Source organism: Portunus trituberculatus, chromosome 18, assembly GCF_017591435.1.
Source record: "Portunus trituberculatus isolate SZX2019 chromosome 18, ASM1759143v1, whole genome shotgun sequence".
NCBI classification, from domain to species: Eukaryota; Metazoa; Arthropoda; class Malacostraca; order Decapoda; family Portunidae; genus Portunus; species Portunus trituberculatus.
In genome coordinates this window covers 24,483,486-24,503,485 of record NC_059272.1, presented here as the reverse complement: position 1 = coordinate 24,503,485, position 20,000 = coordinate 24,483,486, and the positions used below count along the sequence as shown (strand labels likewise).

General features: G+C 42.0%; 4 protein-coding genes across 5 annotated transcripts in view; 1 reads left to right on the top strand and 3 right to left on the bottom strand.

Annotated features, from left to right (window-relative positions):
• Positions 1-20,000, top strand: part of LOC123505821 (glutamate receptor ionotropic, delta-2-like) — a 110,925-nt gene that overhangs the window by 53,590 nt on the left and 37,335 nt on the right. The window lies entirely within an intron of this gene.
• Positions 6,225-7,683, bottom strand: LOC123505837. The gene is made up of 3 exons (XM_045257568.1): positions 7,603-7,683; positions 6,707-6,941; positions 6,225-6,479 (listed from the first exon to the last, which is right to left on the bottom strand). Exons 1-3 carry the CDS (start codon positions 7,613-7,615, stop codon positions 6,398-6,400), a joined length of 330 nt encoding a protein of 109 aa, XP_045113503.1. The 5' UTR covers positions 7,616-7,683; the 3' UTR covers positions 6,225-6,397.
• Positions 12,424-17,071, bottom strand: LOC123505835. The gene is made up of 3 exons (XM_045257567.1): positions 17,009-17,071; positions 16,675-16,915; positions 12,424-15,857 (listed from the first exon to the last, which is right to left on the bottom strand). The coding sequence occupies exons 1-3, from the start codon at positions 17,019-17,021 to the stop codon at positions 15,776-15,778; spliced, it is 336 nt and encodes a 111-aa protein (XP_045113502.1). The 5' UTR covers positions 17,022-17,071; the 3' UTR covers positions 12,424-15,775.
• The window catches only part of LOC123505834, a 3,602-nt gene continuing 3,003 nt past the window's right edge, over positions 19,402-20,000 (bottom strand). For both annotated transcript variants that reach the window (XM_045257565.1, XM_045257566.1), the window contains exon 3: positions 19,402-20,000. This exon is cut by the window's right edge and continues 1,004 nt beyond it. The gene's annotated coding sequence lies outside the window, so the exon portion shown is untranslated.

Sequence of the window (20,000 nt, the reverse complement as noted above, 5' to 3'; positions counted from 1 at the left end):
AAAAAACAACACGGAGGAAAAGATGAAGGTTTGGTAAGACGAAGAGCGAAAATAAGAGATATTAGATTAAGAAAAAGAAAGGAAATAAAAGAAAAGATGGAGGTGACTAGAAGGAAGACAATGAAAGAACATATTTTGAGATAGGATATGAAAGGGGAGAAACGACGACAGGGAAGAAGAAAAAGGACAAAAGAAAATAAAAGAAACTGGATAAAGAGAAAACGATTGGAAGGTGGAAAAAAAAGTTGGCTGAAGAAAGTAAGAAAAAAATATATATCGAAAGAATAAGAGAAATTTGAAGTGCGAAAAATTTGTCTTGAGAGAAAGTAAGAAAATTATATAGAACGAGAGATAGAGAGAGGGAAGAGAGGTGGAGTAAGAGGAAAGAAGGGAATGAGGAAAGAGAATAGTAGAAGGGGATGAAGGAAGGGAGAGATGAAGCAGGGATGGAAAATGAGAGAAGGAAAGTAGAAAGGGAGGAGGAGGATAGGAAGCAGAGAGGAGAGGATAGGAAGGGAAGAAGAAAAAGAAGAAGGGTGGGGAGCGGGGAGGTAGAGGAGGAAAGGGAGAGGAGGAGTGCAATTAACTTCAGAGAGAGTAGACACAAACCACAAAGAGAGCTTCATTCCGCTCTCTTTCTCTCTCTCTCTCTCTCTCTCTCTCTCTCTCTCTCTCTCTCTCTCTCTCTCTCTCTCTCTCTCTCTCACTGAAAAACATATCCCTCCAATATTTTCAGTCTCATATCATTTTTTTTCCAATATAGAAAGCAGATGCAACAATTATAATCTTCACATTCCGCTGCGCTGTCTTTAATTACACCTTTCTACGCCAACTTCCTGCCTGTAGCCACCTTCTTCAGACACGCATTGCTCATTATGGCCCAGCTATAGAACGCCTCCATCAGTTGTGCCTACCAGTGCCTCCCTCATGCAGTGTGTCCTACATTTTATATTTATGTTTTCCCAGCAGTTTGTTCTATGACTCTCTCATCTAGTAACTGTAATGAGAATCTTTAAATAATGCTATCAGACTTCAGACAACTATCACCACTACTACTAACTCCTACTCCTACTCCTTCCCCTACTTCTCCTCCTTCTTTCCTTCTCTCCTTTTCCATCCTTTCTTCAACTTCTTCCTCACTCCCTTCTCTCCTGCTATTCCCTTTCTCTTCCCTTTCTCCGTTTCCCGTTCTATAATCATCACAACTACCGCTAACTCCTCATCGTCCTTCTTACCTAATTCTCCTCCTTCTTTCCTTCTCTCCTTTTCCATCCTTTCTTCAACTCCCCCTTCCCTCTTTCACTCTTCTCCTATTTCCTTTCTCTTTCTCTTTCTCCGTTTCCCTTTCTGTATAATTGTCTTACTCTCTCTTAAGATAAATTTTCGTCTCTCTTTGGTGCATCTTGTTGAGAACGGAAAGAAAAGAAAGTAGGATGCATGCAGTTTGAGATTGTGAAGGTGAGAAGGTGAAAGGGAGGCGGGAAAGTGAGAAGGGAATGTTATGTAGAGATCGGAGAACAGAAAAGGGAAAATACAGGAAGAAAAGAAGGATTATCTAAAAAAAAAAAAAATAAGGAAAGCGTGTTGGGGACTATATAGAAATAATAGTTAGAGGGGAGGGAAAAAATGATGGTGGGAGAAAGTAAGCTCTCCTACAGTACGCCTCTTTAAATATGTGTCTTTTGTTTTTATTCTCTCTCTCTCTCTCTCTCTCTCTCTCTCTCTCTCTCTCTCTCTCTCTCTCTCTTTCTCCTGTTCATTCATCTAGAACCCTCATAAGTGGTACCGTTCCTTTATTTTTTTAAGTACTAATAAATTCATCTGTCATTTTCCTTATTCTTTTCTCTACCATTACGTTTTTCATCCTCCATTACACCTCTCTATGAATTTCAGTCCTTTTTAGCACCACCATTACTTTATTTTCTTCTTCAACCACAAATGTGTCTTTCAGTGTCCTTTCACTACTACATTTTTTTTTTTTTTTACAACTTCTAATTCTTCTCTCTTAAACAACTTTCTATAATTTTCAGTCTTCATAAATCCTTCTGTTTCTCTATTGAGTTACGAGTTTGTCTTCCACTGCATTCTCCACTTAAGTTCCAAATTTCCCGAGGCGTGACGACGCTAACAAGTAGCCACACCTTAACTCTCTAGTTCACAGCCGAGCCGCAGCCACGGGGGCGACCAGTGGCGCTTCTATTCTTTCGTGGCTCCAACGTTGGAAATTTAGTCTCATTTCTACCTGAAGTTGCGGTATTGGTTAATTACTGTACTTATTCCTGCTCTACCTGTGTGTGTGTGTGTGTGTGTGTGTGTGTGTGTGTGTGTGTGTGTGTGTGTGCGCAGCCAGGTGTTGTGTTTTCTAGTTATACGAGTAAATTATTACTTAAATGAGTTTTTTCTGTCTGACTAGCTATCTTTCTGTCTGTCTGTCTGTCTGTCTGCCTGTCTGTCTATGTCTCTTTTCTGTCTGTCTGTCTGTCTGCCCGTTTGCCTGTACTCTCTCTCTCTCTCTCTCTCTCTCTCTCTCTCTCTCTCTCTCTCTCTCTCTCTCTCTCTCTCTCTCTCTCTATATATATATATATATATATATATATATATATATATATATATATATATATATATATATATATATATATATATATATATATATATATATATATATATATATATATATATATATATATATATATATATAGAGAGAGAGAGAGAGAGAGAGAGAGAGAGAGAGAGAGAGAGAGAGAGAGAGAGAGAGAGAGAATGGTTACCTTTTTGTATATTTGTGTGAATACGAGTATGTGGTGATTTGTGTGTATGTGGTTATTTGAAGGCATGGAAAAAAAAAAGAAAATTGTAGAAAATAAAAGAAAGTGAAAGAGACCCATCCGGTTCCCCTCCACAAGGGAAAGTAAGGCAGGGAGCATCAATTAAAGTGCCTCAGGGGCCGTGAGATTCTTCTTGAAAGTGTACAAGTGTAGAGAGCAATAGGGGGAGGGGATAATGATGGAGAGAGAGAGAGAGAGAGAGAGAGAGAGAGAGAGAGAGAGAGAGAGAGAGAGAGAGAGAGAGAGAGAGAGGCAAGGTTTATCCATTCATTCAGTTTATTAGTTTTTGTTTCTAATTTGTAGTTTTAATTATTCATATTTATTTTTTATTACGATAACTGCAAAACATCTCCGTCAGCAGAGGTGAAAGAGGAGGAAGAGTAAGAAGAGGAGGAGGAGGAGGAGGAGGAGGAGGAGGAGGAGGAGGAGGAGGAGGAGGAGGAGCAGGAGTAGGGGAAAAAAAGAGAAAGATGTGTATTATTATTTACTGCTGTTAGATAGTGAAATTCATAGAAAATGGAAAGTAAGATAGTTGAGTTAGTCCATCAAAGTTATCTGAACACACACACACACACACACACACACACACACACACACACACACACACACAGCACTCTTATGGTTTTCCCTGAGGTGCAGAGCGACGCCAGAAAAGATCCTTAACAGCAACGTTTGTGGTTTTGTGTACTTCGAGTATGCAGGAGGGAAAACTAGTGGTGGTGGTGTTGGTGGTGGTGGTGGTGGTGGTTAGAGGCTGGAAGTACACTAGTCTCGAAGGCAGTAGGTTCAATGCCAGATTTGCCGCCGAGTCATCTGGTGGCTTTAGGAGAAAATTAGAGAGCGACAACAGTTGACTCAATAGTAAACTCCCATACAATTTACAGTCTGGAAGTGTGAAGTATTATAAGTGATTAAGGTTTTTTGGGCAGCGATGAAAGGTGGATGTCAGTGTAGTGCAGGTGTTACAGAAGTGCTTGCTGGCTGCCTTATGTCTTATGTCATGTGAAAGAAGGTAAATATTCGTCCTGTGATTTTTTTCTGGTAATAACAGAGGAGCTTTTTATCTGTTGTAATCGCCCTAAGTAACCGATGTGTTTGTTGCTGTTTTTTTTTTCTTTTTCTTTTTCTATATACAGATGTAATTCATCTTCCTTTGAGTCAGTATAAACCGAAGAGAATCGTGACGAAAGGACACATACCTGCCTGTCTCTCAACATACCTCTGCCATTCTTTCTCTGCAGTAGATAATGATGATTTTTCAACAGGTTGTGATACAAGTAAGCATGCGTTGGAAACTTTAAACCAAATAGTATCCCACTAAAATTGTTTTCTCTTACAAATAAGAACATCAAAAGAAAACGTTGTAGCGTAAACTCTTGAAATTTTCGCTCTGTTGGTGAGGAAGGAAAAATTTGGATACCATTGAAGAAGTGCTTCCATAATATATATATATATATATATATATATATATATATATATATATATATATATATATATATATATATATATATATATTTTTTTTTTTTTTTTTTATGAAAACTTAAAGTAGACTAATTAAAGATGAAAAGAAAATCCGCTTTAAGAAAAGAAAAGAAAGAAGACACTGAAAAAAATGATAGATAGGGAATGCGTTTAGACGTTCTAGTGTTAAAAGAAAGCAATCATGGCGACGGTAATGCCGTAATAAGAAAAAAAACATATTGCTTTGCCACGTCCTTCACAGTAAGACCAATAATAATCTATACACTGAGGTGGATGTTTAGTGCGAGGCGCAGCAGGATGACTGGAGCTCCTCGCTGTCAAGGAGCATCACTGCCAGAGTCCCCGTCCCTCCAAGGCAACTCACCACACCCCAACACAGGGGCGTGCGTTGTTGTTGTTGTTGTTTTATTTTTTCCAGCACGATGACTGGATGGGCTTGAAGGAGCCCTTCTAGGGTTGGGGGTTGAAACCCAGGCTTTGTGTAGGGGGGGGGTTCGTGGAGTACTGAACACAGGAGCTGATTGCTTCATCCTCTCTCTTTTCCTAACATCTTATTTCAGTCTTCGGTCTAACGCCATTATCAAACGTCTTCTTTATGCCCAAGATGAGAGTATTAAAAATTTGATCTTGTTCTTTACCGCCAATATCAAACATCTACTCTGTGACGCCAATACTAAACTCTAACTGTTGTCCCTATTGGACATCTAATGTGAATGTATGACGCCGAAATCAAACACCCTTCAGCCTATGCCAATATTGAAAATTAATTTTGTGTACAATTTGATTTGAGACGTAAACATTTACTGTCTTTTTATGAAGCAGAGTATTTCGAGCAACTGTACCAGCTGAACATCTCCTAACTGCTTCCTCATATTACTCCTGCCCTGGCTCCCACTCTCCATTCCTGTGTTTAATAAGTCTCGCATGCTAATAGCCACTCAGAAGAAAGAATTATATGTTCCCGCTTCCGGAAGTATGTTTGGGGCCGGTTCGAAACAACTAAACAGTTTCCCAGCACCAGGCACCGACTGCTCAGGATACAGTCCTCCCGCAGCACATGGAGATTGGGGTGGAGGCAAATGTCACTCACTCATTCACCGTTACTCATGGGGTGTTTTTGCTGATGTGAGACGTGCGGCGGGACGATAGGTAGTATCTGTGTACAGTCGCAGTGAGAGATCGTCACATTTACTTTCTTTGCATTTCGTGTTTCCGACAACTTCAGGTCGTCTGATCTGATAAGAATTTATTATATGGCAGGATTTGTAAGATTATCAACGAAAGAGAAGACTTAGGATTGAAAGAGAACGCTGAACACACTGCGATGAGTGTCCCTGCACTCGGTTATCGGCGATGACTGTATGTATACTGAAACAGTGGCTAACAACCTTCTCAAATCCTTCCACCCTTCCTAAAGCCTAAAATATATAGATAAAACCTATTCCCAATTATAATCTCAATTCTGATTATTTCTTTTTACGTGACAACTTCCTTCTGAAAATATATATTGGTATTGTGTACATTTGCACGCACTGACCATCTCATCTACTCCATTGTTCCCAGGTAACCGTTATAAAATCATGCACTCTGGGGAGCAACATGTACTCACGGTGGCTATTCCTGTACGAGAGTAACAACAAGATGTGCCCGAGTCATCATACATACTCACTGACATGCACGACAAATATATAAAATTAAAGCCACGAGTAAAAAGAAAATAATAATAGATAAATAAATAAGTAAGAGAACAAGAGTCAAGTTCATAAATTCATGGGCATTGAGAGAATTAACGCATGGATTTTTTTTGTTTCTTTATTTACACTATTTAACAATGCAACAATAAATTAGTCTCTAATGAGTGCTTAGATGGCGACATCTGCCCCTAGGCCCGCCTGGGTGGCTGACGCACCGTTGTGGTAGGGTAAAGATGAACGGGCAGAGACGTCAAGGAAGCTCAAACCGAAGTGGTAAAAAATAGAACTTCGATATCGGCAGTGCCAAGGGTAATCCGGGATGGAGGCTGTGAGGGTGACGGGGCAGCGGTGGTTGTGCTGTGGGGTTGTCATGGAGGAGTGGTAGGGAGGAAAGACTTATTCGTGCTTCCTGGCGTTCTCCTCAATGGCGCGGTGAACGGCGTAGGAGCTCTCCAAGTTCGAAGGTAAGCCAAGGTGCCTGTGTGAGCAAAAAGATTATTGGGATGAATTAGGCGAGGGAGGAAAGTGAAGAGAAAGCACCGCACGGGTGGAGGCTGACGGTATGTGGTTATGGAACATTTGTTGTTAAAAAGAGGTGTGTTGGACCAGAACTGCGTGTCGGTATGCTCATATGATTGAATTTATGAAATGGTTAAGCGATCCGTGAGTAAAGAAAGGTTGGAAAAGTTCAGTGTCTATACTCACGGAGTCTTCAGGCCAATAAGTTCCTTGCCACGGTCAGTGAAGGCAGCACCGACAAGGGCTGCAACCATGACTGCTATCAGAAGGCCAAGCAACACGAAGCTGCCGTTTCCCACGACCACAGACTGGTTGGGATTACCAGTGCCCGTGATGAAGAAGCGACCTTCATTCTTCATGTCTTCATGCTGAGCAGGAGAGTTGGCTTCACTTGCGGCTACCAGAGCTGCAGTCAAAAGAGCTGCGAAGAAACACCGATGTTAATGTGAAAAATGCAGCTCAACCCTGTTCCTTTGGCTTTGAATAATGTTCTGTTACCATCCAAATACTGGAATGGCTTAGAGATTTGTGTGTGTGTGTGTGTGTGTGTGTGTGTGTGTGTGTGTGTGTGTGTGTGTGTGTGTGTGTGTGTATGTGTGTGTAGGCCCCCTATTGCATTCATGTTAAAGGTTATATTTCCTCCACTGAGAAAAAAATGTCTTTTATCTCAAGCCTGTGATAGTTTATGAAAGACTGTCAGTTTTTCATGAGAAAGGCAAGTGTAACTTACAAAACTTAATTGTTCAGTATCTGATTTTGAAATGCTACTCCTTTAAGAAAAAGGCATTGTTAGCAATCAGAGGTTAGACAAGTGTGCAATCCTACAGGATTACAGTGCGCTTGTGATGGAGGTTTGATCAAAATCGATCACTGTTCAATTTAGAATATTATAGTCGCATGGCTTGTAAAGATCTGAGTGGCTTACTATTAGTACATGTACTTTTAATTGATAGTTGTCTGATGATAGCACTGTCTTGTGTTGGAATGCTAATTCAAGCTATATGAATTTTGCTATGGTAACTGTTATATACTCGTAGATGAAGCTCCCGCGATCATGCACAGGGAGCGGTACAGCAGCCTACCCTTGAAAGCCATCCTTGAGTAGTGTACAGGGCGTGTGGGAGCAGGGAAGGACTTGTCACGCTGAGAGCACCTGACGTTGACTGAACACACCTGGACAACGCTTGGTTTATATACCTGTAGAGAGTGACCATAGCCAGAATGCATTCATATGGCCCCACCACAAACACCGCCCAGTGAAACGAAAACTGGGGCTGCCTGTGGTCTGTGGCCAGTGTTTGCAGCATTTGGATGCCTCAGTGTGGGGCTGTGGGTCAAGGCAAGGAGGACGCTTCCATGCTGGTGCCACGCTGTTTCTTCCTCGCCTTGCTCACAAAGTGTCGTTAGGTGTTAGGCGTCAGTGGTGTTGCGATGCCCAATGTCAATTGAATCAGTCATTCAGCGCCTTTGTAATAAAGCGTCTACGTCAATGACTCGTGTGTGTGTGTGTGTGTGTGTGTGTGTGTGTGTGTGTGTGTGTGTGTGTGTGTGTGTGTGTGTCATAGATTTTAAAATGATCCATGAGAGAGAGAGAGAGAGATAGATAGATAGATAGATAGATAGATAGATAGATAGATAGATAGATAGATAGATAGATAGATAGAGAGAGAGAGAGAGAGAGAGAGAGAGAGAGAGAGAGAGAGAGAGAGAGAGAGAGAGAGAGAGAGAATGATGTCTCCCCACCCAGGTGTTCTGCTCGGTAACCAGCGGCACATTAGTCAACCTGTAATTACCTGCTAGTTTTCTTCCGCCGCTTCCTGTTGGATCTGTGGAAAGTTAGGAGAAATAGAAATTGTGTCTGTTTACATGCATAATTATGTGTGTGTGTGTGTGTGTGTGTGTGTGTGTGTGTGTGTGTGTGTGTGTGTGTGTGTGTGTGTGTGTGTGTGTGTGTGTGTGTGTGTGTGTGTGTGTGTGTGTGTGTGTGTGTGTGTGTGTGTGTGTGTGTGTGTGTGTGTGTGTGTGTGTGTGTGTGTGTGTGTGTGTGTGTGTGTGTGTGTGTGTGTGTGTGTGTGTGTGTGTGTGTGTGTGTGTGTGTGTGTGAGAGAGAGAGAGAGAGAGAGAGAGAGAGAGAGAGAGAGAGAGAGAGAGAGAGAGAGAGAGAGAGAGAGAGAGAGAGAGAATTATCATTATCATTATCATTATCATAATCATTGTTAAGATAGTAATAATTATTTTTTATGATCATTAGTATTATTTAGTATCTTCTCCTGCTCCTCCTCTGTTCCTTTTTTCGTAATGTTCTTATTTTTCACATTTTGCTCTCAAATTTGCAAATTGGTTTCTTCTTTCTTTGTCCTTAATTTTTTTTATCTGTTTTTTTTATGCTTTCCCTGAAATGTTCTGTGTTTATATTGGTTTGGTTTACATGCTATATTTTTCAATGATGTATTATTTCACTTCTTCACTCGTTTATACTTCCATGCAGTTTAAAATCTATTCACCAATATCTTTTTATTCTTTTTTCGTCCTACCTTTGCATGCATATCAACTTTAAGAGATAATCCTGTGAAGCAGAGTTATGGGTAGTAATGGAGCAAATGTTGTGGTATATGAAAGGGTCTGTAACAGGGAGGGTGACAGGAGACAGGTGAGGTTATGATACGGTGCTTTGCTTTGGAAGAAAATGTAGAGAGGAAGAGGTGAGACGGTGAGAGACAGCGCTGTAATGTAGACTTAGCTGTAATTTCGAGATTTTACTATATAAAGTGCTATTAGAGAGATCATGTTTGAATGCAGTCATGACTGCGATATTGCCGAGAGACGGTCTTGTGGTGTATGTTTTGAAGAGGGATAGACAACTTACGGTGCGACTGGAGAGCGCATTTGTGAGAACAGTAACAAACATCTCAGTACACCTTATTCAGTCCAAGAAAGGCAAGAATGATGTTAAGTGTAGCTCTCATATGCTACAAAAAGGCTATGCACTGATTCTCTTCCAGCTGAGACAAGAAGCAGCCATGCATTACAACCCTCCCCACACTGACGAGCTGACTGACGCCCCTTTCGCTGACTTTCGCTCCGTAAAGAAACTCTCTCGGCGATGTTTAAGTAAAATAGTGCTGTGTGAGTTTCCCGCCTTCTGTTGCCCTTATCAGTAATTAGTGCAGTGTAGGGAGTGTCACTCACCTGAAGCACTGCAGATGGCGGGTCCTCCCTTCAGTTTTGCCAGCAGGTGTGTTTGTGGCACTGAGGGTAAATATGTGGTAATTGTGTGAAGGAATAATGTGAGGTGTTTACCAAAGCAAAGAAGAGCAAGTGGTTGTTAATTTAACGCGTCATGGTTTGTGGTACATGTGGTACATGTTGCTAATTTATACACATATATATGGGAAAATGGCATTCAAGTATTTTGCATTTGTCACTTTATTTGTCATTGTTACTTGATGAGTTGATTGGATGTCTATAAGTTACCAAAGATTTTTCCTTTTCGTGATAGTAAGAGTTTCAGTAGATTTAATTCTTTGGTAGACTAATTCTAAGCTATGGCCCTGACCATTATCCCATAGTAATGGGATAATGGAGGTGTATGATGTGGAGAAACGTTTGTGAAATTAGATTAAACATTGTGCTCGCCCTTCTTAGGCTTTATTCCCGTCACCCGGGCAATGAGTCCCTCCCATGCAGAGTTCAAAGGTAACGCCGTTGTGGTGTTTAACATCCAAATGACCCTTCTGTCCGTGGCACCACGTACCTGGCCGCCCGCTAGTCGGTCATCAGGTGCCGCGCCAAACTGGCCTCCAGGCTTAGACTCCTCTTCGCCCCCAGTCAATAAGTATAACTAATGGACCACGACCCTCTCATGCTGTGCCTGGAACACTGTTACCCTGACTTGTCACCACTCGGGTGTGCGTCGCCTATTGCGAGGTAGACATGACTCACCCGCCCTTAGATTACAGGACACTCATCGGTATTTCACTCTTTTCGCTTTAGATTTATCCTCAGTTGATGCAAGACTGGTAACACTGTCCGCTGCACACCATGTTATATTTTACGTATCACGGCTTGCATCAGATAATCGGGACACTTGCTTGACTACGAATGAACTTTCCAGAGCCTGTTATAATGTTGTGATGATGCAAGTACAAATTCGTCTTTCATTAAAAAAATTCTAGTATTAGTATTAGTGCGGATAGCGGCTTGTCTTTACACGCAGGTGATAATTGCTAAAAATCGGCAACAGATTAATCCCTTCACCATGATGTGTTTTCATATTCATTCTTGTTACTTTCTGGCGATTTTATAAAGCTTCAGAAACATATGTTGGAATTAGAACAGTAAAGGCTCTTACCATTAATTTTTTGACCTCCATAGACCCTTCCTAATGCAAATGAAATCGTGTAATCACTCAAAAATGAAGGGAAAAATGCGTCTCAGTATTGAAAGGGTTAATAGTCAGTCAATCAGGTCAGTGTTTTGCCTGTTGCTCGTAAGTCATCACTGTAAACACTTTGCTCCAGTATTCCCATGAACCTGTGATCCCGGAAGAGTAGCCACGAGCCATGGCCGTAAAGGAGAGGCTCCGTGAGGGAACTCATACATCTAAAGAACGCCAGAGAAGCTTGTGGGGTCGTTTCTTTAAGTGTCAATCAGTTCTCAGCTTTAGAATTTTGGTGTCATCTCGACGCTCCCCACCCCACAGCGTACGGGGTCTGCTGGATCCGTGGTTTGGTGGCCTTGTTTCATTATTAGGGAAATTTATTGTTATGTATAAGAAACGAAGCGAAAGAGGTGACGAAGAACAGGAGGAAGAGAGGAGGGATTAAAGAAACATGGAAGAAAGAATAGAACTGAAGAAAGGCCATGCATCTTATAGTTAAAGAATATATTATCAGTGTATTTGAAAGGCGAGGAAGAGAAAAGGAAGGACGAACGGAAGAAAGAAGAAAGGTTTCATCTCACTGTTTAAGAAAAAAAAGTTCACCTACATGGACTAATGTGTGTGTGTGTGTGTGTGTGTGTGTGTGTGTGTGTGTGTGTGTGTGTGTGTGTGTGTGTGTGTGTGTGTGTGTGTGTGTGTGTGTGTGTGTGTGTGTGTGGGCGTGTGGGTGGGCGTGTGTGTGGGCGTGATGAAGGCTATAATAGATATAGGTAGAAACAGTTTTCAGAAAGTCGGAAGAACTTCAATGTAAGAAAACATGGTGGTTTTAGAGCAGTTTATTCCAGTTTACTTACAGTGTAAGTGTGTTACAGTAGGTTTGCATTAAGATAATATTGCATTGTATTATGCTATTATTATTGCCATCGTGCACAGTAACAGCGAGAGCAGCGAAGACAAGTAGCAAAAGCGATCGCAACAGAAAGAGAGAGAGAGAGAGAGAGAGAGAGAGAGAGAGAGAGAGAGAGAGAGAGAGAGAGAGAGAGAGAGAGAGAGAGAGAGAGAGAGAGAGAGAGAGAGAGGGGAGGGGATAGGGGAATGGCGGTAGCATTTCTTTAATTGCAGCAAGTTCTGCATGATTCTTGCAGAACCAAGTTCCTTCACCATGGCAACTGGCGTTCCCTGAGCCTGCAGGTGATGTGCCTTGAGTCAGGTGTTTTTTCTTCTCTTTGAGCAGGTGTTAGTTTGATATCACACCAGCAATGGTCGCTGATATTGTCTTGGGTAATAGGAATTCCTTTATTGTGCAATGGATTTATTAAATCTTTTAGCCATTGATTTATATTTTGTTTGATTTTGTCTGAAGTCCGATGTACCCTTCATTAGGTGCGTACAAGACGAGTATAGTATATGGCAGCTTGCCTTCTCTTTTCTTGATCGTGACACGGGACTTTTCAGTGTCCAGAGAGGGAACAAACAAGACCGAGGAAAGAGAAAGGCTCCTTTAAGGTTATAATATAATCACTCAACCAAATAATTTATTCAGTAATATACAATCAATTCAGTTCCGAGCATTTATGTACATGAGACACTGATAACTGGACATGTCTCTTCCCTGACTCAAATTGAACATACGCCATGAAATATATAATTCATGGCGAAGGCGTGAAGGATGAAACAGTATATACTTCACGCCTTGGTAACAAATGAGAGCCAAATTAAATATAAATAACCACGGCATGCAACTGGAAGAGCTGTGTGAGGCATCTCTGGTGGTAATGACAGATGAGTTTTAATTATGGTCAACCGGCCCTTTGCAGTCTTGTGTTCTTAGGAAAGTGTTGAGTGCCAGGGTGGAGCGGCTCCATGGGGAACATGAATTCAGGACTGCATGAAGACAAATTTAGCAGGTGAAGCAAATTTCGTGTCCTGTTTTCATTGTCTCTTAAATCATCTCCCTTTTCCACTTACTAACCCATCATCCATACTCATCTCGAGGTTAAAGTTCGCGTCTTTTCATTATCCATTTTCCATGATCATATTAAACACCATTTTCTTCTCTCGTTGCTGCGTCACATTCACCTCTTTACTCCACCTGGCTCGTGGCTCCACTCAGATGCCTTGATAGCTCACCTGGGTATGGCACTGTCTTCTTCGCCAGGAATGAGGCGTTGACTTAGCCCCAGGTTATGTAGCGTGAGTAGGGGCGTCAGACTGCAACTGATGATCGTGGGCGTTTCCATCAGCGGGGAGGTGTACGTGAGGAAGTGCGGAGGTGCAGGATGGCAGATGAAGTGCATGAGGTGCGAGGTGCAAGATACGTAGGATACTGGCGTGAGAGTGGGATTAGGATAGGGGTTGATGTATGGGATAAGGAATCAGGTATCGGGCATAATGGATAATCAGGATTTAGGTACTGCAGGATGTTGGGATGTAGGATACAGGGAGTGAGTATATGGCAGGTTATTTGGATAGGATATAGGGATGGGATATATGGATCGGGTTCAGTGGTATAGGACATAAGATCAGAGTGTAATGCAGGATACAGGAGTGGGGGTGTGGCAGGATGTGGCAGGATAAAAGGAATTTGGTTATATGACTGATGATATTGATAGGATATAAATGTAGGACTTTAGGATAGGATGCATGGACGGGATTCAGGAGTAGGATTTCAAGGATGAGGTGGGTGTATGGCAGGGTGCAGTGGCAGTATATAGGATCTGGTGTAGGATTTAAGGCATGGGATATATTACAGGGATATATGGATAGGATACTCATATAGAAAGCAAAGCATAGGAAGAGGATGCAGGTTAAGAGGAATTGTAGGATAGAGAACTGGTATAGGTAAGGTTATGACTGTAGGGAACCCGGTGCAGGCTATGGAGGTGTAGGACAGGAAGGATTTAGGTTATGGTAGGGTTAGGTACTGGGACGCAGGATATGGGACAGGAGGGATTGGATTTTGGGTACTGGTGGGTATATGGACCGGGACAGAGGTACTGGGAAGGTGGTAGGAACGTAGGAACCGGGATGTACGTACTGGGAAGGATACAGGCCACAGGGGAACATATATATACAGGTACTGGGAAGGTGGTAAGGATGTAGGAACCGGGATGCGGGTACTGTGAAGGATACAGGTAATATGGGATGTATTTGTAGCTACTGGGAAGGTGGTAAGGATGTAGGAACCAGGGTGCAGGTTCTGGGAAGGATGCAGGTTACTGGGCATGTACTCGTATATACAGGTATTAGGATGGTGGTAAGGATGCTACTAGGAACCGGGATTTAGGTACTGGGAAGGATACAGGTAATATGGGATGTATATATGGTTACTGAGATGGTGGAGGGAATTTAGGAACTGGGATTTAGGTACTGGGAAGGGATACAGGTTGCGGGACATTTGCTACTGGTTGGTGGACTGAATTTTGGTACTAGGATGGATATTGGTAAGGGATATTTCAGGAACTGGGTGTAGGAATTGGGTAGGACACAGGATATTTGACTGTAGGATTAGGTATACTGGGGAACGATACGAGTTGCTGGGACTGTGGAGGAACTGGGTATACTTGGAAGGATTTAGGTTATGAGGGTGTAGTGAGACGGGGTGTTCTGGGGGGAAGACAGGTGATCGGGATGGGAATGTGGATGTGGGCAATAGGACAATAACAAGTGCGTGGGTATTTGGATATTCAGGTGTAAGCATAACAAGTATACTATAAACAACTAAGCTAATGTTCTAATCTTAAGCCTCCCCCCAATCTCCATATGTTTATTTTCATTATGTATGTACTGCCATTCCTAATAAACCGTATATTTCTATTATTATTATTATTATTATTATTATTATTATTATTATTATTATTATTATTATTATTATTATTATTATTATTATTATACCTCGATTCATAAGGCACGTAGTTATGAATATGTTATATTTGATACACACAAAAACTGATGAATTTTGTTTTGCTTCCTATATAAATCAAAGGGACGTGTGTATCATAGCGTGTACAGTGCAGTTGTTATGATCGAAAGTTAATATTGTTGTGTTTTACTTTACTTTATCGAATACTAATTGGTAAGTGTAATGCCGCCACGTGCTGTCTTTACTAGAGAATTACCATGACAGAAAAAACTCTAACAAACTTGGTACTATCGTTTAAATGTACCAAAGAAATACTGACCTGGATTATTTAACGATTAATTTAAGAATCCCAAAATATTCAAACCATTGTAATTATATAAACTCTCTAATAATGGCGACTCCTTTATGAATGCATCGCGAAAAAGAAAAATCCGTTTGCAAATTCAATATCCGTATACGTATTCTATGAGCTTTAGTTATGCCTCTTGTTATGCTTTGAGATGCTGAGGGTGAAGTGCATGGTGGGTGGGGATGGGAGGGGGAGTGCAGGTGCAGGGGACAGGGTGCAAGGACAGGGTGAGGATAGGTAGGCAGGGGAGAGAATATGGAACAGGGTGGTGGTAGTTCATGGGTGGTAATGATGGTGGAGTGCGCTGGTGCTGGTGGTGGTGCTTATGGTGATGATAATGTGCAGTGCTGGTGGTGGTGATGGTGCAAGTGTGTGGTAGTGCTGATGGTGCAAGTAGGTGATAGTGTGCTGATATGCGGTGATGGTGACTGATGGTGCTTATGGTGCAAGTGATGTTGATAGTGCTAAGGGTGCTGACGGTGTTGATATGTGACAGTAGTGCTCTCAAGTGCCGTGTGGTGATGTTGGAGTGTGGTGGTGCTTCTAATACCTATCAGTTTTAGTGCGTCATTATTGGAATGCTAAGTGGCAGTAGTTGCGGTGGTTGTGGTGGCGGCGGCGGCGGCAGCAGTGACGTCAGGAGGCTAAATGGGTGGTGTCCTCTTATCGGTACCTGGCGTCGCTGTTCTCGATGTAACTGTGGACTGCGTAGCTCTTGTCGTGGGCGGTCTCTGCTTCGTAAGACCTGCAGGGAAGAGACAGGTTGAACTAAAGCATCACTGTGGGTCGTTGTCTGGGAGGCCTTGAGAAGCATGCTGTTTTTATTTTTATTATTATTATTATGTATGAAGGGCAACAGACCAAAGGCAACAAAACGACTGAACAAATAGGCCCACTGAGATGCTAGTCCTCGAACAGGGTCGAGAGAGTTAACCAAAAGGATAGGATAAATGTCTAAAATGATGTTTGGGAGGTAAGGGGAGAGTTGCTTTGAGATATTTGGAACTTAAACAAAACAATTGACTCAATGATTTCGATGTTGTGGGTACAAATATTTTTTCACGTCGTGGAGAGTGAAGGTAGGAATATCACATTATGTGCTACACCCTCCTAACACCTGACTGATGTACATAGACACCTGAGGAATGGTGATGCAAGCTTTGAGGAGTCATGAAAGAGAGGGAAGTGTATTGTGTGACTTGTAGACTTGTTGACTAAGGTTAATTACACGAACAGGTAACAAGATGGCGGACGTGCATACCGATGAGCAATAATGTGTGTGTGCGTGTGTGTGTGTGTGTGTGTGTGTGTGTGTGTGTGTGTGTGTGTGTGTGTGTGTGTGTGTGTGTGTGTGTGTGTGTTTGCTTAATTTGTTCCATCTCTTTCTTTGAGTTAATTAATATTTTTTTATGTTAAACTGTTATCAATAAACCATCTATTTATGTATATCTATCTATTTATCTATTCATCCATCTGTCTATCTCTGTTTATCTGTGTGTGTACGTGTGCGTATGATCGAGGAATGGAGGAGTGGAGGAGGCATTGAGTGAGGGGCAACTTACGAGGGAGCGGAATGATAGGTTGGCTGTTCCTTGCTCTGGTCGGTGAGCTGCGACACCACCACGGCGGCAATAACCACGCCTATCAGCGCCAGGCTCATCATGACGATTGAGTTTAAGCCGACCGTGACGTTGATCATGTCGTCGTTGCCATTCGCCGACGTGATGATAAAACGACCCTCGTCCTTCTTTTCACTCGCCTGTGCTGCTCCCATTGTCAGCACCATGGCCAGCATCACAAGTTCTGCGGGTGGAGGAATATTAGAGGAGTCAGCCCTTCATTGGACCTAATGAAGCACTGCTATGCTTTAAAGTCACATTTTTCTTCTCACGCTACCTCTAACTGCCATCCTGAAGGTTGTGAAGCAGGAGCGGGGAGGAGCTGAGTACGTCACCAAGGATCAGCTTACACACTGACTCTCCACCGTCGCCAGCCCACTTATATAGACCTGAAAACCATACATTTGACCCACAGCCATAGCTCAAAACGAGAACAGGGCTACCGCAGGTTTTCCTCAGCTGCTGCAGGCCTGGACCATATGGCAGAGGGTGGCTGCTCCCTCACGCTAATTGACACCTCCCCCTTCCATCTCATCTCCATCCCCAGGCTTTGGTCAGTGTGCGCCTCACGTTTAGGATCGTGTTGGATGTTCTGGATGCATTGAGAAAAAGGGAATATTTGGAATTTAGAAGATGAAAAAGTATTTAAAATAGTAACTTTCCAATCCTTACTTCTCTACTTAGCGCATCCCTTTCCCTTGCGGTGGAAGACACAGGTGTACCATTAAGCGAAAGCTGGCACTAATGGCAAGCAGTTAAACTAATGTAGGAATAAATTTCCTTTTTTTTTTTTTTTTTACTTTCAATCATTCAGTTCTTTACATATATATTTTTTTACTTTTAATCATTCAGTTCTTTATATACGTTTTTCATTAGTCAAGCAATTCAGGATTGCCATTTTGAGCTGTTGACTTTTTTAACTCCCAGACAAGTGTACTCTGTCTGCTCGTAAGGATTCAAGGACTCGATATCCATCCGGTAAGGAAAGATGAAATCCGATTAGACGTCGCCGCTAAGCGATGTGGCGCCATCCAAGCTTCCATCAAGCATTGAAGTGCGTAAGTGCAGGAACACCCTTCTGCTCTCGTCACACGTCGATGGCACTTAATTATGTCACAAGAAGGAAGGAAAGAAAGAAAAAGAAATATATAATAAGAAAAAAGAAAGGTGATAGAAATATAATGTAAAAGAAAAGAGAAGAGAAAACAGCTATCACGAGAGATTCTGAAAGACCAGCGAAGAAAACGACATACCTTTAAATGATATGCAGACTAGAGAAGGAAAGCAACGCCGGCGGTATGTAGCTTTCTTTTTTCTCTGTTTAAACACTTACTTACTTACTTACTTACCCATTCATTTATTCACGTATTTATTCACGATTACTTCTCGATTTATTCTTTAATTCATATACTTTTTATGAAGGAGGTATGTAGCTTTCTTTTTTCCCTGTTTAAACACTTACCTATTCATTTATTCACGTATTTATTCACGAATACTTCTCTATTTATTCTTTCATTCATATATTCTTTATGAAGGTGATCTGGCCAAGGGCAACAAAGATTAAGAGACAAAAAAGGCCTGTTGAGGTGGCAGTCCCAATAGGAAAGGACCATGAGAGTGTCATTCATTCACTTACACATTTATCTGATATGTTCATTGATATATTTGCTTACTATTTCTCTTATACATCCCAAACCTACGCCTTTCATTTTTTTTCCTCATACTAAGTGAAAATGGAAGGGACACATGGAGAGAAAGCCAAACCACTGCATGTACTACGTGTTGCAGTGAGGAGAGGGAGGGGAGGGAAAGATGACTGTGGAAAGAAAAAAAAAAACATGTATGGGGAGGGGTAGACTGGCTGTACTTAGGGATCCACCACCATCACCACCCTCATCACTTTTACCGCCCTGTCTGTCTGCCTGTCTTCCTACTCCTCTTCTTTCTCTCCCCTCCATCTTATCTCTAATGGCAAAAAATACTGACAGTTTTTGCTCAGTTGGAAAATTAGATTAGTTTTCCAGGTTTGTTGTTGTTATTGTTGGTAATGGTGGTGAAGGTGGTGGTGGTGGTGGATGTATGATGCCAGTGATTGTGGTAAGGCGATAGCAGTAGTTGTGGCGGTGATTGTGGTCTGGTTGCGGCGGCTATGATGATAATGAATGCTGCTTAACCACCACCACCACCACCACCACCACCACCATCAACATGTATGTAGTACGCACAGCTGCAGTAATCAACTGAAAATTATGTCACACACACACGCACACACACACACACACACACACACACACACACACACACACACACACACACACACACACCATGATTAGATATGAGTATATGCACGTGTACTTGGACTTAAAGAACAGATTTTTCATAATATATTACTTAATGTTTCTTAAACCCAGATTACTTGAAAGCACCAAGTGTGATATACAAGCAAGTACATCATATTGTAGTGCCGAATCAAGAGGAGGCTTTTTAAAACATTAGACAAATTTATGGATGAAAATGATAGAAAATAAGTAGACATGTTTTATATAAGGAATGCCACGTGTAGACCTGATGGCTTCATGTACCTTCCCTCTTTTTATTCCTGTGTTGTTCAGTATGTTTTTACACACACACATATTAGAAAAGTATAAGGTCTATGAAGAATACACAGTGCTTGCGTGTTACTGTATTTACAGGAATATAAATAATCAATAAATAACAATTAAACAATTATTAAACTGACAATAACACAGCGGAGGACGAGAGTGAGGCGCAGTTAGAACCAGTTAGGATACCCAGTACTTGAACCAACAATTGTTATAACAGTTTGAAATATTTACGTGTAATATACAAACATGTCAGCTTGGAGGCCTGCTGAACACCGAGAACCCGCCAGCAGGGAGGGGCTCAGCAGGACAGGATGAGGGAGATGAGAAAGAACGGAGAGGGTTAAAGGAAGGACAAGGGGGAGAGCCAGCAGAGGGAACGAACATGAAAGAGGGGAAAGGGAATATACAAATTTGTTAAGGAAGGTATTGGGGGAAGGAAAGGATGAGAAGTAAGGTTATGGCACTGTCCGCGGTCAGGGTGGGTCGTGGTCAGGTCATTGTCTGGTCCTGCGTCTTGCCTGTCACGTGTAGGCGTCTGTCATAAGTGTTCCATGGCGGGGTGGCGTCCAGAGAGGGGCGTCGTTGAGCCGTGAAGGGCGTGATGTGTACGGTAAATGCGGTCTTGTCTGGAGTAGCGGCGTCTTGAGAATTCAGTGTCGTTCT